The sequence below is a fragment of the Rana temporaria genome, chromosome 3 (assembly GCF_905171775.1).
Source record: "Rana temporaria chromosome 3, aRanTem1.1, whole genome shotgun sequence".
In the NCBI taxonomy this organism is placed as follows: domain Eukaryota; kingdom Metazoa; phylum Chordata; class Amphibia; order Anura; family Ranidae; genus Rana; species Rana temporaria.
The window spans coordinates 142,695,714-142,719,852 of NC_053491.1; the positions used below are offsets into that span (position 1 = coordinate 142,695,714).

Genomic DNA, 24,139 nt, shown 5'->3' on the forward strand with positions numbered 1-24,139 from the left:
AAATGAAAACTAAATGGAAAATAGTAGGGTTGATTTACTAAAACTGGAGAGTGCAAAATCTGGTGCAGCTAGTAATTGTGGTTGGACGAATCATTAGGCAGTGGGTTATCATGACTGATGAATTTACATCAGTGGAGACCAATTTTTTTCGTATTATTAAGGAACTTTTTCAATGTGTCTTTAGATGTGTTTATTTACTTTTAACTTTTTCTGGGAATGAGTAATAAATAAGGTGTTTTAACAAATCTCTGTACTAATTTTCCTGGGAGGAGGCAGATATCTGAGGGTCAGATTCCGATAAGTCCACCGACAAACTGAGACCTAAATAAAAGCTTGGAGCACCGAGTAAGGGGTGCCGGCGTATCATTGTAAATATCCAAAAAGTAATGTGCATGTAAATGAAAGGAATGCCACACCCAAACCAGCCCATGTGACATGAAAGCAAGTAGAGGCTTCAGTCCACATGCCTCTGCCAAACCACGCTCCCCTGATGCATCTCACCCTGCCCACGGGGCCCAGACTGGGGGGGTGGGATATGTCGGAGGGCGTGGTTTGGAGGCGACATGTGGACTGAGGCCGCTCCCTGCTTTCATGTCACCTGTGCTAGTTGGGAGAGCAGCATTCTTTGTATTCACATCCACCCACAAACGCTCACATCCTTTTTGGATGCCCTCCCTTTCCTGGCCTCTCAGGCTATATGCCTAGATAAGGGTCTAGTTAGAATACTAAGGGAAACCCATGCCATTATTTTCAGTCTTAAGAGACTACATCATATTGTTCCATAACAGCATGTGAAATCGAAAAGCATCCCTCAAGGAAGTTATGTAAACAATATGTGTATTTTCAATGTTGCCACTTGAAACACCCTCTGCCGCTGAATGCGTTTTTTTTTTTTTTTGCTAAATGTTTTGCATTGGTACATGAATTTCAAATGTGAGTCCCTAGTGAATTTAGTGGGGTTTGGCACTAAGTATGGGTCTTTATGATCTTTGGGTCTTGTATTACTCCTCCCATGAAATGAACCTGGGCCCATTCACTCATCTCTGTCAAGATGTCTTGTATTACTCTCTATATTATCCTTTGCATATGGATAAATAGCTGCTTACCGGGGTGACTTGTAGCTCTCCCTTCTTTACCAGCTTCTTGATTTTTCTCAGCGCCTTATTTCGCTTACGAAGTACCCACAGTGGATTAAAGCCAGCCTGAGGACAATAAGAAACTTTAGTGTAAACAGTATAGACAGAATATTAGTAAGAAAATTAGATCAAACCAAAAGAAAAAAAACTTACTGCAGCAATGAGTTTCTCTTTGAAGAATTCACTATTGGCAAAGAAAACAGGAGATGGGCATCTGAAAATTCTAATTCCTTTAGGCTCACAAATCTGGCACAAAACAAATAAACCTGAATTAAGCTTAGGCCCAGTTGAACTTTAATTTGAAATCACTAGACATGACATAAAATAAATTTATTTAGTTACTCCTGAAATTCGTTTTTATTTATTTTGTTTTGTTATAAAATGCATTCGTCTGAAAATCTGAATTAATTAAGGTCGTATCTGTCAATTGAAGGCTTATGGTGTCTGTCGAATGTTCTAAGAAGATTCGACAGAGCAGCTAAACTGCTACATTTCCAGTCAAATGTTCCGCCTACAAGCTATAGAAGAATTCTAATGTTGTATAACACTAGTAGTAATTATATTTATAAATTATTATTACTAGTCAACTAACATTCAAATTCTTCTATAGCAAGGGTGTCAAACTAAATTTCATCACGGGCCGCATCATCATTATGATTGCCCTCAAAAGGGCCAATTGTATCTGTCAGATTAGATGTCCTATGAATCTCCTCCTCTTACATTAGATGTCAAGAGCCACCCGGCCATCAGAAGTTGAGTCCCCCACTCTCCCTTACATCACAGTGCACCCCCCTTTCCTTATGCTGCTGCTGGGAAGAAGCTGGATGCATTACTTGAAAGCAGAATGTAAGGGTCTGGAGTAGGACCAGAGGAGGGCTGGAGCGAGGGCCACATGAAATGGCCTGGAGGGCCGGATTCGGCCCGCGGGCCTTGTGTTTGACACCTGTGTTCTATAGCCTATGGGCAGAACATTTGACTTTTTTCTCTGCTACGTCGCATCTTTGTCGTTCATGTCGAATGGTCTACCCCAACACTGTCTCTATAATCATATCTTTTCTCTCTATGTCAAATCTTTCCTCTCTATGTAGAATAATCTTGGACTAATAGTCCAAGGTTAGGCACATTCGACTGCAGGTTCTTTGGACACAGATTGATATTGTCAGCGTCAAATCTCCTATCTATATCGAACTGTTATAGCAAGGAAAACGAAAATAAAGTATTTTTTTATGTCGGATGTTTCGGATTTCAGATTCTGCATGTTCATTTTCGTTTGTTAAAACGATAACGAAAATACCCGGAATTCGTATGAAAATGCATTCGGACGAAAACTAATGCATATGTCTAGAAATCACATTCTGGGTGCAACAAAACAGAAGGTGTTGTGAGAACTAGCATCAAACGATAAAGCTTGAAATAACACCGCTTTTCTTCTTTTAAGGGCTTTTCTTGCCCATTTAAAAAAAAAAAGAAAGTTCCAGAAAAACAAAAAATATGAGTTCCCTCACAGGGGTATTGAGCATTCCCTTTCCATCAAAAAACAAACGACATTCAGTCCATCTGGCAGCACTGATTCTCTGGCCTTACACTCCAGGCCTTTGTCTTCTACGGACTGTTCGCTAACCAACTATGTGCACACAGCTAGCAGCTCCATGCTGCTCTTTGCTTCCACCTTTCTCATACCTGTAGGTGGAGCCCTCCTGACTGCTGGGCAATGACCTCCTGTCTGCCGGGGTGGAGCCCAGAACCATGGTCAGGTCACTACTAATAGCCCAGCACACACCTGAACAATTAGTGTGCTGGTGGTTCTGGAAACCTGGACCCAGGATTGGAGCTTTCATCCCACCTGGATCACTTTGACATTTCTAGTTATAAACACACAGGGGGAGATTTACTTAATCTGGTGCAGTTGTGCATGGAGGCCAATCAGCTTCTAACTTCAGTTTGTTCAATTAAGCTTTGACAATAAAACCTGGAAGCTGATTGGTTTCTACTGTATGCAGAGCTGCACCAGATTTTGCACACTCCAGTTGTAGTATATCAACTGCATAATATTTAGTTATAATTGTGCCAAGACTTACGTCATAAAAGTCTTTCCTATTTTTGTAGATGTCAGTATTTTCAATATTGGCTAATACTGTAAATGTGGGGCTGCAAAATAAAAAAAGGTTTTATTATGTATTGGTTACAACATCGTCAATGTCTTATGGCAAGCATTAGCAAAGAAGTCAGAAAAAGCAAAATATATGTTGATCGATTTAAAGCGGAAATAAACCCTCCTATCATTTTTAGCCAAGGAAGCCATCTTAGCCTCTGTTTGATCTTCACCTGCCATGGCGCTGCACATGTGATCAGTTAGGACACCAGCCACTTGATGTTTTGACAATTTGGTTGAGGGAACAAGCAAATGTGACAGTTACATTCCCAGGATGTGCCAGGAATGTAACAGTTTTTTTAAAACTGTTAAATCTATGGGTTTAGTTCGGCTTTAAATATCTCTGATTTTGATTGCTGCTGTAAATTGTGAACACAGCAGGGTATGCTCTTCTAAGGGCTCAGTATGTATACACACAGGATTTCATTGGCAGACCAAATAAAACATAACCTTTCTCATTTGCTAAAATGATACTTCAAGAGCTCCAAAATGCACAAAAGATGAAAGAAAAAATGTCCTTTTCATTTGGACCAGACTTGGCAAATTGTGGCCCCAGAGCAACATCTGGCCCTTTGGCTGTTCCTAGCTGGCCTTCGATGCTCCACTATCAGCATGCCTCTCTGAGTCTGTCACGCTGAGGAACACTGACAGATATCTATATGAACAGTTGAAAGAACTGGAAGGATAGAGCCTTAAGAGCTGTTCAATACAGCGGGGAGGCTCAGTCCTGGTGGGAGAGTATTGCCTAGGAAAAGTCCAGTAGCTCTCCCACCACTTTGCTGCCTAACCAAGTTATTTCTGTGTTAGCACCTGCATGCTGCAAACCCCAGGAGCCATGGGCATCCATTCCATAGGGCAAGGGGGGGCAATTGACCCCCCCTGAAAAATCGAGAAGGTGCTGAAGAGTCTCGCGGCCGCGGGCTGTCTGAGCGGTCCCAGGCTGGATGTCACACAGGCACAGTGAGCAGAGTAAAGCCACCTCCCCCTCCAGTGTTTATGTGTACACAGGGGGAGGGAACCTGCTGTGCCTGTGCCATGCTAATGGCTGATCTGAGGTACTGAATGGGATGGGGAGGGGGAGTCCGTCTGTGCTGAAGGGGGGTTTGTGCTGAATGGAGGTCCATCTGTGCTGAAGGGGGGGTCTGTGCTAAATGAGGGGGTCTGTGCTGAAGGGGGGTCTGTGCTGAAGGGGGGGTCCGTCTGTGCTGAAGGGGGGTTTGTGCTGAATGGAGGTCCATCTGTGCTGAAGGGGGGGGTCTGTGCTAAATGAGGGGGTCTGTGCTGAAGGGGGGTCTGTGCTAAAGGGGGGTCCATCTGTGCTGAAGGGGGGGTCTGTGGTGAATGGGTGGGTATGTGCTGAAGGGGGGTCCATCTGTGCCGAATGGAGGGGCCTATGCAGAATGGGGGGGGGTCTGTGTTGAAGGGGGGGTCCACCTGTGTTGAATGGAGGGGTCTGTGCTGAAGGGGGGGTCCATCTGTGCTGAAGGGGGGTCTGTACATTCTCTAGGCTATATTTATATGGGCATGGATTGAAGCTGAATTATCTCAAGAGCTATTTCACACTGCCAGCTGGCCGCGTTATTGGCAAAGCGCCGCTTTACCATTGTTTTAGCTGCGCTATTCGGCCGCTAGCAGGCGCTTTTAACCCCTGCTAGCATTTGAAGAAAAGGTTAAATGCAACTGTGTATTGCCGCTGCCAAAACGCCTCCCCCTGAAAAAATTTGCATGCCAGGAGCCATACTCCTGTTCTTCACTCCCGGTCCGAATATATAGAAATTCCTGCTGTACTGATCTGTTTGTTTTCTATATGTTTAAGTACTTATGGACCTTCTCAGGTGCAAAATTTATAGGGATAATTGAGTTTGGCCCTCCACAACAGTCTCGGTTTCTCATGTGGCCCCTTGGGAAAATGTATTTCCCACCCCGATTTAAACAGTACAGTAGTTAGTGTAGTGAATGGTTTATGAATAGTAGATTAAAGCGGAGTTCCACCCAAAAGTGGAACTTCCGCTTTAACCACTCCTCGCCCACTTACATGACACATTTGGCATGTCATTTCCATGAACAGATTCCTTGCTGAATCTGAGCCAAACAGTACGGATTCAATTTCTTCTGCCTGGATCCTAATGGACCCTTGCTAGATCTATGGAAAGGCTGATGCAAATGGATGTGCATCCGCTTACATACCACTATCTCTGATCCATCACGTTTAACTCCAATAAAAAATTGAAAAAGACAGACTTTTTCCAGTGTGTTTTTCCAGACTTATATGGACTAAGGCCTCGTACACACGACCTGCAAGAACCTTGCTGGGAGATATTTTTTTGCCGAGGAAACCGGTCGTGTGTACATTTTCGTTGAGGAAACTGTCGAGAACCTCGACGAGCCAAAAAGAGAGCATGTTCTCTATTTCCTTGACAGGAATGGAGAAAATTGGCTTGTCAAGTTCCTGACGGGCTGGTTTTCGACGAGAAACTCGGACATCTGTATGCTAAGAAACCCGTGCTTGCTCAGAATAAAGTATGAGACGGGAGTAAAAGTAGCATTTGTAATGGAGATAACACATTTTTAAAGCTGTAACAGACTGAAAAGTGCAAATCGTCTCTGACCAAACTTTTATTTAACTCGCAAACACATGAAATTAGCAAAAGCAGCCCCAAGAGTTTAGCCAGTGGAATCGAACTTCCCCTGCCATTGTAAGTGTTGTATGTCACCGCGTTTGAGAACGAGGAGATTTTGGCTTGACAGTGTGTACGCAAAGCAAGCTTGTCGAGTTCCTCGACAAGCCTAACAAGGAACTCAACGAGGAAAACAATGTGTTTCGCCCATCGAGTTTCTCGGTCGTGTGTACGAGGCCTAAGAGGTAACTGGATATAAACATACACAAGTACATTTACTTCTGCCTGCCCATAGACATACATCAGGCTTTTGTTCAATTCTGCCAAAAAAACTGACAGGCACATCTGAACTGAATGACGGTATGAAAGAATCCTAAGATAACTTCCTACCTGAATATAACTTTCTGCATCAGGCAACATTTTATACATTAATGATGCAAACTCTGATTGCTCTTTGTAAGATATATAAAGATATTTCTATTTACCTAGCATTAAAAAAACAGACAAATTCACTTACAATTGCACACGGAACACCACAGTCAGAAGTTCAATTCCCACGCCAACGGCAAGCCCAATGTCCAGACCAAGAATAAAAGATGCTAGGAATGTCAATATCCACACAAGCTGTCAGGAAAACACACACTTTAATATCTGTAGTGATCATAATAAGCACATCATTAAAAGGACTGGCATATAAAATGTGTATATTGTTTGAATGATTTTAGGCAGCATTATGTTCTATGTGATTTGGTGGTGTATGTGGTTTATGTGAACTTACAATGCAGAATATGCTTATTTAAATTTCCACCACAATTTTTTTGTGCTGCTTCCCTCTCATTAGTCTGAGCTGTGATGTATATGATATTCAAGAAGCCTCTACTAGGTAATATTTAGGAACTTACAATATTACCTGATGATTTTAATAAGAAAAAAAAAGGATAAACATGTGTTTTCTTTTGTCTGTGGGGAGTTCAGCTTTAAAAAATATGGAAGTTGCCGTTACCAAGCTTTTCATAGGTTTCTGTTCTGTGGTTGTCAAACTCATTCTCTAGCATCACAGCTTTGCAAGACATAGCTCACATAGCTCCTTCAAGGGGGATTGGGCCCACCTTCCCCTCATCTATCCATTGAATGCATGCGCTCTCACTGTGGAGACGCTCATAAATTCAGTAGCGTTTAGGACTGCAAGCATACACAGGGTGCAGTGAGAAGGCCTTGCAGTTTACTTATGCATTTTCAAATGTGTGCTAACTAAACCCCTGTTTTGAACGCTGACTGTTGGACAGGTTAATCTGGTTGGTCAGCAGACTGGTTGGTGAGTTGAGCTATGGAATATTCTGTTTTTGTCTTTTATGCATTTGGCCTTCCATGTGCTCCTTGCTGTGAAGGCCAGTTATAGGTGAGGACAGGGACCATTTGTGTTACTGGTGTAAATATGGTCCGGGGACACACTGGGCACCTTTGCTGCCACTGTGTTACTGCTGGGTGTCCAGTGTCCTCCTGTTCCTTTAAGGGGGGACTAGGCTGCCTCCAGGCTCACCTGCCCCTCATCTATCCATTGAATGCATATGCTCCCACTGTGGAGACGCTCATAAATTCAGTAGCGTTTAGAACTGCAAGCATACACAGGGTGCCATGAAGAGGCCTTGCAGCTTACGCATGCGTTTGCAAATGTGTGCTAACTAAACCCCTGTTTTTAACGCAGACTGTTGGACAGGTTAATCTGGTTGGTCAGCAGACTGATTGGTGAGTTGAGCTATGGAATGTTCTCTATTTGCATGATCCACGTTTCTGTTTGATTCCTGTGCGATCTCCAGCCTATTCAAATGAATAGGCTGAAATCACACTGGATCGCACCAAAAGTAATGCATGCACTACCTTTTAAATACACACTACACTGGATTGCATGGTACTGTGTTAACATGTGATCCAGTGCAGGCAACTGCACTGAAATTGCGATCTGTGTTTTGGGTGCCTCTAGGAATACATTGACCCCCACAGCAGATTACGTAACCTGTATGTTTTGAACGCAGAGAGGGAAATGCACACAGACCACGGGATTCCCAAACCACATTCTGGTGTGAACAAGTCTTTATTAAAAATTTTGAGTGATTAGTACCGTGTTTCCCCGAAAATAAGCCCGGGTCTTATATTAATTATGCCAACAAAAGACACAGTAGGGCTTATTTTCAGGGTAGGTCTTACCATGTAATGTGCTGTCTTTTCTCTCCCCCTCTCTCTCCCTGCCTGTCAGGAATCTCCAGTGTGAACTGAGTTAAAATGCTTGTACAATCCTATAATCCACTTTATTACAGTATTATATAATGTACAATGTGTGCGTTTCTGTAATATAATTATGCCAAATACATTTGTTATAGCGCCGCTCTGCACTTCTGTTACCCGCCGGAGCTCTCTTCCCCGCAATTATATTACAGAAACACACACATTGTACATTATAAACTACTGTAATTTAGTGGATTATAGGATTTTACAAGCATTTTTAGCTAGGGCTTATTTTCGGGGTAGGGCTTATATTGCAGCCCTCCTGGAAAATAACGCTAGGTCTTAATTTCAGGGTAGGTCTTATTTTTGGGGAAACAGGGTATTAAGACAAAATGAGTGCAGGGTAAGATTCCCAAACCAGCTAGCAGCTGTACAACCTAATGTGAAGAAATAAGGAGTAGTGAAATACGAGGCTAACAAGTAGTATGTATGTTTCTATATGTAAATATACAGTATGTTTGGTAAGTTATATACAGTATCTATAGGCACGTAATCTTATCATTTCTGTAGGAGCCTTTATTCACAGCTCTGAATAAAATAAATATAACATGATTAATATTTAGATAGTAAACATACAAATCCAATGCAAAGAACAAAAAAAAAAATCATTATAAAATAAAGATCTACTTACACAGTCATATTTGTCTCTTTTAAACAATACAGGAATTTCATTGAATTTCATCAGCATCCCCTTTAAATTTACCAGGATAATGCCAGCCAAAACTGACTATAAAACAAAAAGTACAACAAAGTTTTTATTTGTAAGGATATTATTGATGGAGGCATTTTAACAAGAAGAACGCTGAACTCTGGGAAAAAATGTTTTTTCGAACGAGGTAAGGATAAGTTACCACTGATGATGTGTGCCCTATGTGTGACTGCTGCTACATTCTCTAAAACTGCTAATTTCATTATTCCCATACACTACAGTATGTGTTTGAACCTTACAGCTTAGGCTGGAATACATTTTTCCACCTGGCATTCTGTGATTAGAGGAGGAGAGGATGGACATCACAAGAGCAAAAGACCATCTATGAGGATTTTACTATGGCTGGAACTGTATGTTATACTGCCAGCTCTTGCTTTACTGTAAGGAAGTCATGAAATTAGCAATATTATGGAATTCAGCAGCCACATATGGGGCACAGATCATAAGTGGTAACTTATTCTTATATTGCAAATGTCCCAACAATATTTTTTCCTAGAGTTCAGACTTAAACCATTCACACTATTCCAAAAGAAGTATCAATGTCATGTTCCTATGACAGTTACAGGACATAAGCCCACACTCTGTAGTCCATGTTATACAGGGGCCAGTAAACACATTAATATGTGAGAAAAGACTTATGCCCCGTGTGACAGACTCACCCGGGACATCCCCGGACCCTCTTATGTCTAAAACAATCCTATGTCCACTGGGGGCATAGGATGACTGAGAAATTATATCTTGGACTACCTGAGATGGGATTATTTTGTAATTATTATCCACAATATATTCCAGGATGTCTGTAAAGAACTATTTACTGTTTGTTGATTCTGAACTCAACGGGTTAATTGTAAGAGTGACTCATTCATACTATTGGGACACATACTGTTAGATGCTAATGTCCTCACCTCCAGCCATCTGTCTGTTCTCTGTGCTAATTGACCATGCTATTGTGTGAAGATTTCATGTGTTTACACTTATGATAATGTGTATTGTATAGTAGGAGACGTGACGTCTACCCTGAAAGGTCATAACTAAGAGTCGCCTAGTCTGGGTAAATGATTAGTTAATTAGCTCATGTTAATTTATGTTCTGGTTACCCCCTCTTTAAAATGTATATAAGGTTGTATTCTTGGTTCTATTAAAGTGGAGGGTCACCCAAAAAATCTATTTTTAACATTAGATTGGGCCTAATTACGGGAAGCAGAATCGTGTGTTTTGTTTAAAATCAATGCAGTACTTACCGTTTTAGAGATAGATGTTCTCCGTGGCTTCCGGGTATGGGCTGCGGGACTGGGCGTTCCTATTTGATTGACAGCCTTCCGACCGTCGCATACATCGCGTCACCAGTTTCCAAAAGTAGCCGAACGTCGGTGCAGTCCCAAAGACCATACCCGGAAGCGGTGGAGAACATCTATCTCTAAAACGGTAAGTACTGCATTGATTTTAAACAAAATACCCGATTCTGCTTCCCGTAATTAGGCCCAACCTAATGTTAAAAATAGATTTTTAACATTAGGTTTAACATTTAAAAAAAAAAAATTCGGGTGAATTCCCGCTTTAAACACTCCATGTTCAGCAGACAAACAAGTATCGTCTCGTTGTGCTCTTGAGAGTAGCTCGAATATCTGATATCTATTTCCAGACTGATAGGAAGCGGTATATGACAGAAGCCCTCAAGCGGAGTGTGGGACGTTCCGTTACACCCCGTACACATGATCGAAAATTCCGACAGCAAAAGTCCGATGTGAGCTTTTGAAAGAAAATTCCGACCGTGTGTATGTTCCATCTGACTTTTGCTGTCAGAATATCCGCCAAGAAAAGATTGAGAGCTGGTTCTCAAATTTTCAGAAGGAAAATATTCCTATCGGAAATTCCGATCATCTGTAGCAATCCCGACACGCACAATTCTGACGCATGCTCGGAAACAATTCGACGCATGCTCGGAAGCATTTAACTTCAGTTTCTTGGCTCGTTGTAGTGTTGTATGTCACTGTGTTCTTGACAGTTGAAAGTTCAGAGAACTTTTGTGTGACTGTGTGTATGCAAGCCAAGGTTGAGCGGAATTCCGTCGGAAAAAACATCCAATTGTGTGTACGCAGCATAAGAATCCAAAGGAATCACATAAATGACAGGAACATGCAAAGCTGACTATGTGATCAATATTCGGCCTGACCAGCACGGACCATCTGAATTTTGATCAGTGTGTGGGCTCCCTCAGACGACAGAAGTACATTTTTTCGACTTCTGCCAAAGGGCAATGTTGAGAATTGTTCTATTAATCAGTGCCTGTAGCCAGTCAGTGGGTGCTGCTGTCAGAATACAATGTGTGGATTGAGGAATCTGCTGGCCCCCTGAATGAATGAAAAATATTAGTGTTTGGTCAGCTGTATACTGTTGAAGACATTATACTCCTGAAGACATCATTACAACGAAACGTACTTTGGGGTGGGGCTACAAGAAGCAATATTGTTCCGCTGGAGACACCTGGAAGTGGTGTGATACCCGCAATGATTGGGGATATAAACCAAACTCGCACTAGCTATAGTGGAGCCAACTTGTAACATTTTAAAGCTGTTAAACCTGGGTGCATGGCGGAATGCACAGATAAATGTGAATGTATTAGCTAGAGGTTTGATTATTGTTGTAATAAATTAGTAGTTTTAATTAAATTGTTTTACATCGTTGAATCCTTTCTCCCCTCTAATTTTATGGTAACTCTGGTGACACTGTGAGAAAGAAGCAGGACAGCCCTGGATGTTCAAACCCCTGGGGGATAAAAGCATATACAGACCTACCCTATTGCAGGGGGTCATGGTTGTCTGGTGGGTTCTTCAGAGTGGTGATTGTACACAGTGGTGGAGTAAAACACTGAAGAATCACTAAAGCGCAACAATTGTTATGGTGCAAGAGTGAGGCCTCGTACACACGAAACTTGCTGGGAGATATTTTTTTGCTGAGGAAACCGGTCATGTGTACATTTTCGTCGAGGAAACTGTCGAGAAACTTGACAAGCCAAAAAGAGAGCAAGTTCTCTATTTCCTCGACGGGAATAGAGAAACTTGCCTTGTCGAGTTCCTCGACAGCCTAACAAGGAACTGGACGAGGAAAACTATGTGTTTCGCCCGTCGAGTTCCTCGGTCATGTGTACGAGGCTTCATTGTTGCTTTGCACAGAGCACTTTCTATATATATATATATATTGGAGAAATATATTACATGAAAAAGGACATTTGAATGCTGCACTTTAATTGACACTCATATTGTTGCACTTTAATGGACGTTTACATTGACAGTAATGAACTTAATTTACTTATTAATTCATTTATTTTAGTTAAAGTGGTATTAAAGGTTCAGCTTTAAAAAAAAAAAAAAAAACATGTCATACTTACCTGCTCTGTGTAATGGTTTTGCACAGAACAGCCCTGACCCTCTAATTCTTGGGTCACCGGCCACCACTCTTGGCTCCTCCCCCTTGACCAGTGGCAATAGCAAGCCTCTTGCTATGGGGTAGTGGTGTGTGTTCACCCCCAAGCCCTGCTCTATATGTCCATAAGACACATAGAGCCCTGGCTCAGCCCCGCCCCTCCTCATTGGCTCACTAGATGTGATTGACAACAGTTGGAGCAGAGTGGCTCCCGCTGATGTTTCAGCCAATGAGGAGAGGGAGTCCCATGATAGCCGAGGCTCTTGTGCACATGAATGGATCGAGAGGGGGCTCAGGTGAGTATTGGAGGGGAGGCTGTGGGCGGGAGCAGCACAGAATGCACGAAGGTAAAAAAAACATATTATTACAGCCATATTAAGCACATAATGGGGGTTATTTATGAAAGGCAAATCCAAGTACTGCAAGTACACTTGTAAGTGTAGTCGCTGTAGATCGCTGTAGATCTGAGGGGAAGCTTTGAAAAAATCTGCTGATTTTATCATCCAATCATGTGCAAGCTAAAATGCTGTTTTTTATTTTCCTTGCATGTCCCCCTCAGATCTACAGTGACGGCACTTCCAAATGCACTTGTAGTGCAAAGTGGATTTGCCTTTAGTAAATCAACCCCATTGTGTTTTTTTTTTTTTTTTTAATAAGACACAAGGGGGATGGGGAGCACCAGATATAAGAGGTTATTATGAAGCAGTAATTCTCACAAGAGTGATAGACTGGATTAGGGACACTAAGCAAAAAAGGTGGGTAAGCATGGAATATCAGATGAGCAATGCCCTATTAGGGAGCATCATCTGGATCCCAGACAAATATAGGGAGTTAGGTAGACAATCACATAGCATTACTCGTCATGCTATAAAAATTTGGGATAAAGTTCATAAGAGGGAAAAATGGGATTTTAATTCACCACTAATGCCAATAAAAGACTCAAATTATTTTACACCGGGGTTAGAAAAGATATCCGGTAAATGGATAAAAAAAAAAAATGCTCAGCTGAAGGATGTCATGACGCGAGATAAATTAAATACCTATGAAGAATTGAAGGAAAAAGGAGAGATAATAGAGATAAATGAATGGCGGTATGCCCAGTTAAAACATTTTTTTGCGGGTCTCGCACAGCCGCGTAGTTCAGCAGAAAATTTACGTCCACTTGAGAGAATTAGTCAAGGACAAACAGGGAAAGGAGTTATCTCCAAGATTTATAAAAATTTGATAGAATTTGATCATTTGAACATTCCACCATATATCAAAAAGTGGGAGGAGGAATTGGGATCCTCGTTGAATATTCCAGAAATAAAACAAATATGGAGAAGAGTGTACACCTCATCAGCAAATAGTAAAATAATCAAGTTAAATTATAAATGCCTAATCCGATGGTACATCACTCCAGACAAGGCTCACAAATATAAGAAAGAAGCCTCAGAGATGTGCTGGCGCGGATGTGGACAGATCGGAAACATGGCCCATATATGGTGGCAGTGTCCAAAAATCAAAGTGTATTGGAGAAGAATTAGACAATTAATTACGGAAATAACGAACACAGAGATTCCAGATGATCCCTGGGGATGTTTGCATCAGAGGATAAGATTACCTATGAAACAATATCAGAAAAGTCTTTTACCCCACCTGTTAACGGCTGCTAAAAGCCTGATAGCCAGTCATTGGCAAGAAAGGGAAAGTCCCCCCATTAAAGAATGGTGCAATAAAATGAATTATATTCAAAACTTAGAATTTCTAAGGTTAAGTGATTCAGATAGTTTAGAGGAATTTGAAAAGACCTGGTCTAAGTGGACGGAATTCCATGACATTTGCGGAGCTAATGGGTGCATAGGGTATAGTACTTGGTAAGACTTTCTCGGATTTTTAAGGATGGACCCAATATAAGAAAGCCTCAAAATTAAGAGAGGAAAAAAAAAAAAGGGTTAGAAACAGAAAGGCAACTGGAGTCCCAGGGGATGGGGTGGGGGGGAGGAGGGAAATGTGGGGTATAAGGGTTACAAGAATTAAAGGTGAAATGTTTAAAGATATGCAAAAGTAGATAAAATACATACTTGCTCTTTTTAGATATGAGTGGGGGAAAGAGGGGGGAAAAAAAGCCACATATAAAAATTTCCACATATGATGCAAAACCAGGAAGGAGATATGGCGGGCAAATGAAAGGCGGGTAAATCTCGCGACCTTCCTTTGCAAATGGTTAAGTCTGAGGTGGAAAAAAAACAAAAAAACCCCATTGTGTTACACAGAGAATCTGGGATTTTTAGAATCACCAAGCGAGGGTGCTGTTGGTTTCATACTGTTATAATAGTACGGAAGCGCATTATTCCATAAATACAGCTGTCTGAATATATACTAGCTTTGCCACAGATCAAGTTCCAAAGCAAATAAAGGCCAAGATTGTTTTATTTCTATAGATAATATTTTATGAGTTTATTCCAATCATCCCAATAGAAATGGCTATTTCATCATCTAGTACCAGTTGTTTGTTAATCTTCCCATTTGCAGTAAAGTAAAACATGAATAGTCTTTACTGTATTATAAAAATAATTTCAAATCAAATTATTTTTTTTTCGATTTTATCATTTAGAATTACCGGTACTATGTTATTCTTTCATTACTGCTAGATTTGAAGCACAATTAAAACATATAAATACACCAATAAATTACCTTTGGCAGAGGTTCTAGAAGGTATCCAACAGCCAATGTCACTATTAATACAAGTATACCAGAAATGATGCCAGCGACCTGTGAAATGTTAATAGGAAAAAATAACAAATCTACTGCAACACTCATTCAAGTTTTTCTGTATTAGTTTTCCATTAACTATAGTGTATAGAAAACTCTCCTTCACTTTCTGCCGTGGAAATACAACAAAGAGACTGCAGGACCTTTCACAATGTTGTGTGGCAACACATGTTATATGGGTTGATGCAATGCAGCACTCCTTGCCGGTGTACATGCATTGCAGAAAAACACAACACATACATTGAGGTGCCGGGCACCCGCGATCGCTCGTTACAGAGCGAGAACCGGGAGCTGTGTGTGTAAACACACAGTTCCCGGTCCTTTCAGGGGGAGAAATGACTGATCGCATGTTCATACAATGTATGAACAGCGATCTGTAATTTCCCCATGTCAGTCCCAGCCCCCCTTCAGTTAGAACACACCTAGGGAACATAATTAACCCCTTCCTTGCCCCCTAGTTTATTCCCTTCCCTGCCAGTGACATTTTTACAGTAATCAACACATTTTTATAGCACTGATCGCTATAAAAATACCAATGGTCCCAAAAATGTGTCAAAAGTGTCCCAGATCGCAGCCATTACTAGTAAAAAAAAAATATTTATAAACATGCCATAAAACTATCCCCTATTTTGTAGACGCTATAACTTTTGCGCAAACCAATCAATAAACACTTGTTGCAATTTTTTTTTACGAAAAATATGTAGAAGAATATTTATCGGCCTAAACTTTTTTTATATATATTTTTTGGGGATATTTATTACAGCAAAAAGTAAAAAATATTATTATTTTTTTCAAAATTGGCGCTCTATTGTCGCGCAAAAAATAAAAACCGCAGAGGTGATCAAATACCACCAAAAGAAAGCTCTATTTGTGGGAAAAAAAGGACGCCAATTTTGTTTGGGAGCCACATCGCACGACCGCGCAATTGTCAGTTTAAGCGACGCAGTGCCGAATCGCAAAAAGTGGCCCGCTCATTGACCAGCAAAATGGTCCGGGGCTGAAGTGGTTAAGCATTAATTCATATTTTTAACCTTGATAGACAGTATTGAAGATTCAATTATTCCATGTTATTCAAAACTGGTTAACAGATAATACTTTAATATATGACTATATGAATATATATATATGACTGGTGGGTCTGTTCAGTCTGTTCAAAAAGTAATTATCAATTATCAAGAAAAAAGAGATAAGGGCCCCACTAATTAATTCATATTTTTAATTTACACATTTATATTTTACAACACTTTCAGTATATATTATTATTTATATTAATTGTGGAATACATGCCAGGACTGCTTATGCTTATGTATTTTACATATATACTGTACATTTTTCATAATTTAAATAAATGATTATTATGTTTATATGTGTGCTGGAAGTTAACTACATATATCTTTTCATCTTAGAAACAAATAAGCTAATATATATAAATATAAATATATGGTCTTTTAGTACCTGGGTTTTGCCTCCAGTGCTTTCTTGTACAGAAGACCTTGATAAAGATGTACTTGCAGCAAATCCTTTAAATGACCCACATAAAATATTACTCAACCCAAACGCAATTAATTCCTGTAATAGAAATGGTGATATTTTATTTTGTTATAATCATTTATTATTCATATTTCATGCTTACTCCTGCAGTTCCAAGCACTCACCTTAAAGATACACATTTCATATATAACCTGTTCAATAGCTTTTAGAATGCGCAGTTTCCCTGAGGACTCCACATTTTGCACCTAACGCGAACCCTGTGTAAACGGCGCTTCTCGTCGCCGTATTGCGTTCCACGCTGGAACACATACGGCGACAGCGCACTGACATCATCGCCCGGCGCCGCGTGCGTTTCAGCGTGGAAGTGCCAGTGAAATCAATGCCTCATTGACTACACATGTCTCGTTCCTATAAACAGTACAGCGTGCAGAGTATACATTGTTCTATTATTGTTGGCCGTAGCCAGACCACGCTACAAACAAACTACTGGCAATACTCCCCTGAACTGAATATGGATCCATGCCACCACTAAGCTACAACTTAACCCTGCTAATTGCTCACTACCTGGTTCCACGCTGCCATCCTTACTGCAGCTGCTGGGGACACCCTAAGAAATCTTCCACTAGGAGACCCTCTTTTACAGAATCCCTTGCTGCTACAATATGCTTACTGAAGAACTGTCATTGTCTGCAAACGGATAAGTACCATTACTATGTTACATTTATTGCTCTAGAATTACCTGGTTCACATATAGCCTTACTAAGTACTGTATTTGAATCTGGCTCTAGTTTATACTACCGTGCTGCTTGGGATTACTTATAGTGTCTTCATGTAACACCTGTGGAATATCTTAAAGGGACACACACCCTTAAACCAATTAAGCTACTGTTGCCTCTCTCAAGTATATGCTGTTTGTGTACAGTATTTTCATATGCTACATGCTTGACATTTGTTCTTTATAGTAGAGGCCCCCCTGGCGTAAATTACTGAACATGTTCGCTATACTTTTTTAAAGCTAAGGGTTGAAGGTATGTTCTACCTCCTCCCTTAGTAGCTCAATGCATTACTATATGTGAGTGATATGATGCAGTGAACCCCAAACTCTTTTTCTCTGATTAGAGTGACGCCTGGGGCCCAGTACTGATAATCACTTTGCATTGAGAAGTGCATTGAAATCCTTAACCGCAGTTGTGGTTCACTCCCGTTCACCATAGTTTGTGACACCCTGTTCCCAGGTCATGCACACCAAAATATTTACATATAATAAATGACCAATAAAAGCACATTAAAATCAGCCCTCATCCGTCTCTGTACCTATAAGCATTGTGAGAAAATATACAGGCAGTGTGCTTTTCTTTGACAGCAGATCTTAACAGGCTGCCAGCCTTCTATTGTAAACAACCAGCAGGTGTTTCTAAGATGATATCCAACACCCAACACAATCTATTTTGCGATCTTTGAATGTTTTGGAGAATACTTAACATTAAAAGCAGCTAGAGATGTCAGAGATGGTTATTTTACTGCTTGCTATGAATTTATTAAATAGTTTCCATACCGAGGGAACAGGTGCACTTTAAAGTAGAATGGTGGCCATGCTATGGACTTTTTACATATTTACATATTCCTACCTCCCAATGTGGAACTTGAGAAAGAGGGACACTTCTCAATGGAGAAGACAAGGAGTGCACATAGCACACCACAACAACGATGTGCATGACGGGAGGAGCGACGTGCTGATGTCACCACGTTCGCGCAGATCCTGGAGTGACGGGCTGCAGATTTGAGCCAGCTGGCTTGATTTTATGCTTGAATCTATCTGCTTAAAGCGGAGTTCCGGCCACAATTTCACTTTTTAAATATAAATACCCCTGTAATACACAAGCTTAATGTATTCTAGTAAAGTTAGTCTGTAAACTAAGGTCCGTTTTGTTAGGTTGTTACAGCATTTAGACACTTTATAAAATAGAAATTGACTGGGGCCATCTTAAGTGTGGGCATCATGAAGCCAGACTGTATGACTTCCTGGATTTCAGCCTTGCACATGCTCAGTGCTGCACAAGCAGTGTCAGATCAGGTTTCAGCACCTGTGCTGTCCAAGTCACATGATTCTTTGAGACTGGGGAGTGCACAGACTCCTGGAAAGTTACACCCACTACATTCCCAGGAGTCTGTGCAGTGTAGGTTAGGAAGCTTAAGCACCTAGGTGCAGGAAGTGGGAAGATTAACTATTCTGCCTAGCAACAACACTTTGAAGGCATCTAAAAAAAAAAAAAAATTCGTAAAGGACTAATGACATTTTTTTAAAACTACTGATGTAATGTTATATTTATGGGTGGAACTCCACTTTAATTGCAAGTCTACTACAACTTTTTTTTTTTATAATAAAACACCCAAAGATTTTATGCTATGGAAGCTTTTATTTCTTCTTGGGGATCATGTGCAATTGTGCCCTTTGTGAGGAATGGAAGTTTGTGAAGATGCTGTTGCTGTGTCTATCAAAGGTCCTGGCTGGGTACTGAGCCAAAAGCACGTTTGATCTTGCGTAATAGGAGATCATAGGGAGTCGTAAGCAGCAGTGAAATTATTATTATTATTATTATTATTATTATTATTATTATTATTATTATACAGGATTTATATATCACCAACAGTTTGCCCAGTGCTTTACAACATTAGGGAAGACAGTGCAGGGTCATGTGGAAGAAAGGGTAGGCGCTGTGGGGGATGATCAGATGGACAAAATGAAAATACAGTTGTTAGGTGTGGGTAGGATAGGCTTCTCTGAAGAGGAGGGTTTTCAGGGATTCTCTAAAAGCTAATAGAGAAGGAGATAGATGGACAGATTGGGTTAAGGAGTCCCATAGGCTTGGAGAGGCTCTGGAAAAGTCCTGGAGATGAGCATGGGAGCAGGTGATGAGAGAGCAGGAGGTCTTGAGAAGAATGAAGAGAACAATTGGGTTGGTATTTAGAGACTAGGTCAGTGATGTACCTGGGGGCAGAGTTGTGGATGGCTTTGTAGGTAATTGTTAGTATTTTGAATTTAATTTGTTGGATGAGCGGAAGCCAGTGGAGGGATTGACAGAGAGGAGTAGCAGAGACTAAGCGGTTCGTAAGGTTGATGAGTCTGGCAGCAGGATTCATGATGGACTGAAGGGGGGATAGAGTATGCAGAGGTAAGACAATGAGGAGGGAGTTGCAGTAATCAAGGTGAGAGATGACCATGGAGTGAAGAGCTTTGTTGTGTCATTGGTTAGAAAGGGGTGTAATTTGGAGATGTTGCGGAGGTTGAGCTGTCAATATTTGGACAGATTTGGACAGTGATTGGATGTGGGGCTTAAAGGAGAGTTCAGAGTCCAGGACTACTCCTAGGACCTTGGCATGTGTGGATGGGCTGATAGTTGTGCCATCAATTTTGACAGAGAGATCAGTGGAAGAGGCATGTGGGGGAGGAAAAATGATAAGTTCGATTTTGGATAGATTGAGCTTGAGGAAGTGGTGTGACATCCTAAGTGAAATATCTGATAGTAAATTAGTGATACGTGAGGAGAATGAAGGAGCGGGTTGAGGGGCAGAGAAATAGACATTACGTTTCCTTGGGTGTACTGTTATACATGCCACGCTGATGTCAATTCATTGGATGGACTTTATGAATTGTTATTATTCACTCAGATTTTGTTTAATGTTTGATCACTAGCGCAACTTCTTTTTTTAAAGTCATTCTCATTTATGTAGTGACCTTGGTTTAAATTGGACAGGTTAAATTGAGACTGAGCTTGCAATTTGTATACACTGTACACAATCTGCAATCCTTGACACGTTTTTCAGGTGGTTGAGCGCTAAAAATAGCGCTGCTATACCGCCTGAAAAAATCGTGCCCTGCAGGCTTCAATGTGAAAGCCCGAAGGCTTTCACACTGAAGCGGTGCGCTAGCAGGACCGCTTCAAAAGTCCTGCTAGCCGCATCTTTGGAGCGGTATAGGAGCGGGGTGTTTACCGCTCCTATACCGCTCCTTCCCATTGAAATCAATAGGAAACCGCGGTAATACCGCCCGCAATGCGCCTCTACAGAGGCGCATTGCGGGCGGTATTAACCCTTTTTCGGCCGCTAGCGGGGGTTAAAACCGCACCGCAAGCGACCGAATATTGCAGGAAAGTACGACGGTATATGGGCGCTAAAAATCGCGCCGCTATACCGTCACCGCACCTCCACTGCCCCATGTGAAAGGGGCCTAAAAGTTTCCCTAACATAAACCTAAAGAATAAATAAAAAACGAAATAAATAAAAACAAAGAACTAAGACTTTGTCTAAGCTTACCTTAAAGTGGAACTTCTACAATCTCTCAATTAACATTGACTATTGTATATCCTTATGCTGTTAGTATTAGTAAATAGTATTAGAAAATCGTATTAGTAAATGCTACAGTACATGAATCGTCTGCCCTTACTCAAGATGGCCATAGCCAGAAATGCTAGAGGGATGTTTTTTAAAGTGATTTTAACAAAAAAATAAAGCATCGAGACATGGATGGATGGGTGAGTTTGCTTTGGATATTAAAAATAAATTAAATAGCATTTTTTGTTTGTGGTGCTCAGATGAAGTGTAGTTCCACTTTAAAAAAAAGGACTTAAAATAGTTGCAAACTACAAAGCAAGTAGCAACTGCTGAGACAATAAACAAGTTAGTTAGGAGTCAGGACTATATAACATTCTACATAGAATATAGAGTGGACATTGTGTAACAGCCATGTATGTACCATATGACCGCTTACATTGCTGCATGGTGGATGGAAAACATTTCCCATTATCAGATCTGGGAAAAATAGGCCAGTGGTTAGAAGGAGAAAAATGCCTTTGGGTAAGGCCTCGTACACATGACCAAGGAACTCGTCGTAAATGAAACATCGTTTTCCTCGACGATTTCCTTGTTAGGCTTGTCGAGAATCTTGACAAGCTTTCTTTGCGTACACACTGTCAAGACAAAATCTGGTCGTTCTCAAATGCGGTGACGTACAACACGTACAACGGCACTATTAAGGGGAAGTTTGATTCCACTGGCGCCACCCTTGGGGCTGCATTTACTAATCTCATGTTACTGCGTGTGAAGTAAAAGTTTGGTAAGAGACGATTCGCGCTTTTCAGTCTGTTACAGCGTGACGAATGTGCTATCTCCATTACGAACGCTACTTTTACCTAAGGTGCGCTCCCGTCTCATACTTTATTCTGAGCATGCGCAGGTTTCTAAGCATACACACGAACGTGTTTCTCGTCGTAAACCAGCCCGACGAGAAACACGACGAGGAAATTGAGACTCCCGACGAGGAAAAAGAGAACTTGTTCTCTTTTTTCTCGTCGAGTTCCATGACAGTTTTTTCGATGAAAGACATACACACGACTGTTTTCCTTGGCAAAAAAGTTCTGCCACCAAGTTTCTTGATGGATTCTGTTGAGGAAAACGGTCGTGTGTACGAGGCCTCAGTGGTCCCAAAAGATTCTCTGAACTAAATGGAAGGAAATAATGCCCCATTGTTGATGGTCAGGAAAAGAAAAGGAGGGGTAAAAATACCCACAGTTAGTGGTCAGCGGAAGGAGAAGAACACCCACAGTGAGTAGACAGTGGCAGGAAAAAATATTCAAAGTCAGTAGTCGGTGGGAAAAAAAATGGCAAACATTGATGGTTGGTGGGAAAAAAAAAATCCTGACAAAAGTGTCTGTGGGATAAAGAATGCCCTGGCATGGGAGTGGTGGCATTTAAATCAGTGAAGCATGGTGGGGGTGTGGATAGTAACATTGGTGTTCACTGGGGGACCAATGAATAGTAAATAAATATATAATATATATGCATATGAGTGTGATATGACTGCTTTAATCTGACAAATAAATGTTGGGCTCCAAAATTTCTTACCTGATTTCCATTAATGTTATAGTTATGCTTGATTGCATAAACCTTAGCAACAGAAAAGGCCACAGCAAATCCAACGATAGCAATAGAGAAAGAATTGGCAATGCAAGCTTGGAAAACAGGTAAACTTGGTGCTACAGGTGACTGATAGCTGTGAAGAGAAGTGACCATTGTTAGCAGACCATTGTACTTCTAAGGCCTCATACACACTGGACGTTTTTACAGCTGCTCTTAGGGGTGTCTGGATTTTTTTTCTGTCTCTAATCTCCCCTGCATGTTAGTCAATGTGTCCATCTACACAGGCTTTTAGCAGCATTTAGTGGCATGAGAGTTTAGAGGAAATAAATACCCACTGCCAGTGCCTCCAGGAGCAGCAGAGGTTGGGCAGAAAAAATGCTTGACTCTTGTAAACACCTGTAACGCATTTAAACACACATTAACGCTAGGTGCGTTTAGCGCTTGAGCATTACGGTAATTCATTTCTAGAGCCTGAATAAATTATTTATTCTTGCCAATGAAATGAATTTACTCCCAAGCACTTGGCGCCTGTAAAAGTATTTCAGGTGAGTTCCTTCCAAAGTAAATTAGGAAATTACAGCTTGAACAATATTGGAAATTTTGTGCAACTGCTTCAGTTGGCCATTGGGCTACCTATCAAGTCTGTCAGATAGGCAGTCCAAGGTCACTTTAAAGAGTTTGTCCAGCAGATTGACAATGTTGTTGATACTTGAAAAGCAGCAGCTTAGTGCCACTGTGTTGTCACATTCTGCTCCTGCACAGTAATGATAGAGTGAGAAGGGGGCAAGCGAACATCTTGTTACATCCATCGCAGTTTTATATTTCACACTTATTTTCAACACAAAACTGAGCTTATATGCTTAAATACAGTGGGGTAGATTCACATACAAATAGATCGGCGCAGCGTATGTGAGATACGCTACGCCGCTGTAACTTACATTAGGCCGGTTCGAATCCCCAAAGAATTTGCGACGTAAGTTACCGCGGCGTAGTGTATCTCAAGCGGCATAAGGGCGCGGAATTCAAATCGGCGATTAGGGGGCGTGTTTCATTTAAATGAAGCGCGTCCCCACGCCGAATGAACTGCGCATGCGTCGTCCCGAAATTTCCCGCCGTGCATTGCGCTAAATGACGTCACAAGGACGTCATTTTTTTTAACATAGACGTGACTTACGTACATTCCGATTCACGGACGACTTACGCAAAAAAATATCAAATTAAACGCGGGAACGACGGCCATACTTAACATGGCAAGTCTAACTATAAGCGACGAAATAGCAGCTTTAACTATACGCCGAAAAAAAGCAGACTACAGACGCCGTAAAAAAATGCGCCGGCCACTTGTACGTTCGTGGATCGTCGGAAATAGCTAATTTGCATACCCAACGCGGAAAACGACGTGAACGCCACCCAGCGGACGCCGAAGTATTGCATCTTAGATCCGAAGGCGTACGAAGACGTACACCTGTCGGATCTAACCCAGAAGCCGTCGTATCTTGTTTTGAGGATTCAAAACAACGATACGACACCGGCGTACTCGCTTTGTGGATCTGGCCCAGTGTTTTTATCCGACGGACTGTTTAGATGTTAAATGTGAAAATCAGAGGTGTTTTGTCACATAAGCAAACATGTAAGGTCATCAGGTTTGCTGCTGCTT

At 41.2% G+C, this 24,139-nt stretch overlaps 1 protein-coding gene across 1 annotated transcript in view; it reads right to left on the bottom strand.

Annotated features, from left to right (window-relative positions):
- LOC120931783 (chloride anion exchanger-like) overlaps nucleotides 1-24,139 on the bottom strand; it is a 103,856-nt gene that overhangs the window by 30,359 nt on the left and 49,358 nt on the right. Inside the window, exons 9-16 of the mRNA XM_040343548.1 lie at nucleotides 22,468-22,615; nucleotides 16,531-16,644; nucleotides 14,998-15,075; nucleotides 8,821-8,916; nucleotides 6,424-6,530; nucleotides 3,215-3,284; nucleotides 1,290-1,382; nucleotides 1,107-1,202 (exon numbers count right to left, since the gene is read on the bottom strand). Coding sequence (XP_040199482.1) covers nucleotides 1,107-1,202; nucleotides 1,290-1,382; nucleotides 3,215-3,284; nucleotides 6,424-6,530; nucleotides 8,821-8,916; nucleotides 14,998-15,075; nucleotides 16,531-16,644; nucleotides 22,468-22,615 — 802 coding nt within the window. The remainder of the gene's footprint in view (nucleotides 1-1,106; nucleotides 1,203-1,289; nucleotides 1,383-3,214; nucleotides 3,285-6,423; nucleotides 6,531-8,820; nucleotides 8,917-14,997; nucleotides 15,076-16,530; nucleotides 16,645-22,467; nucleotides 22,616-24,139) is intronic.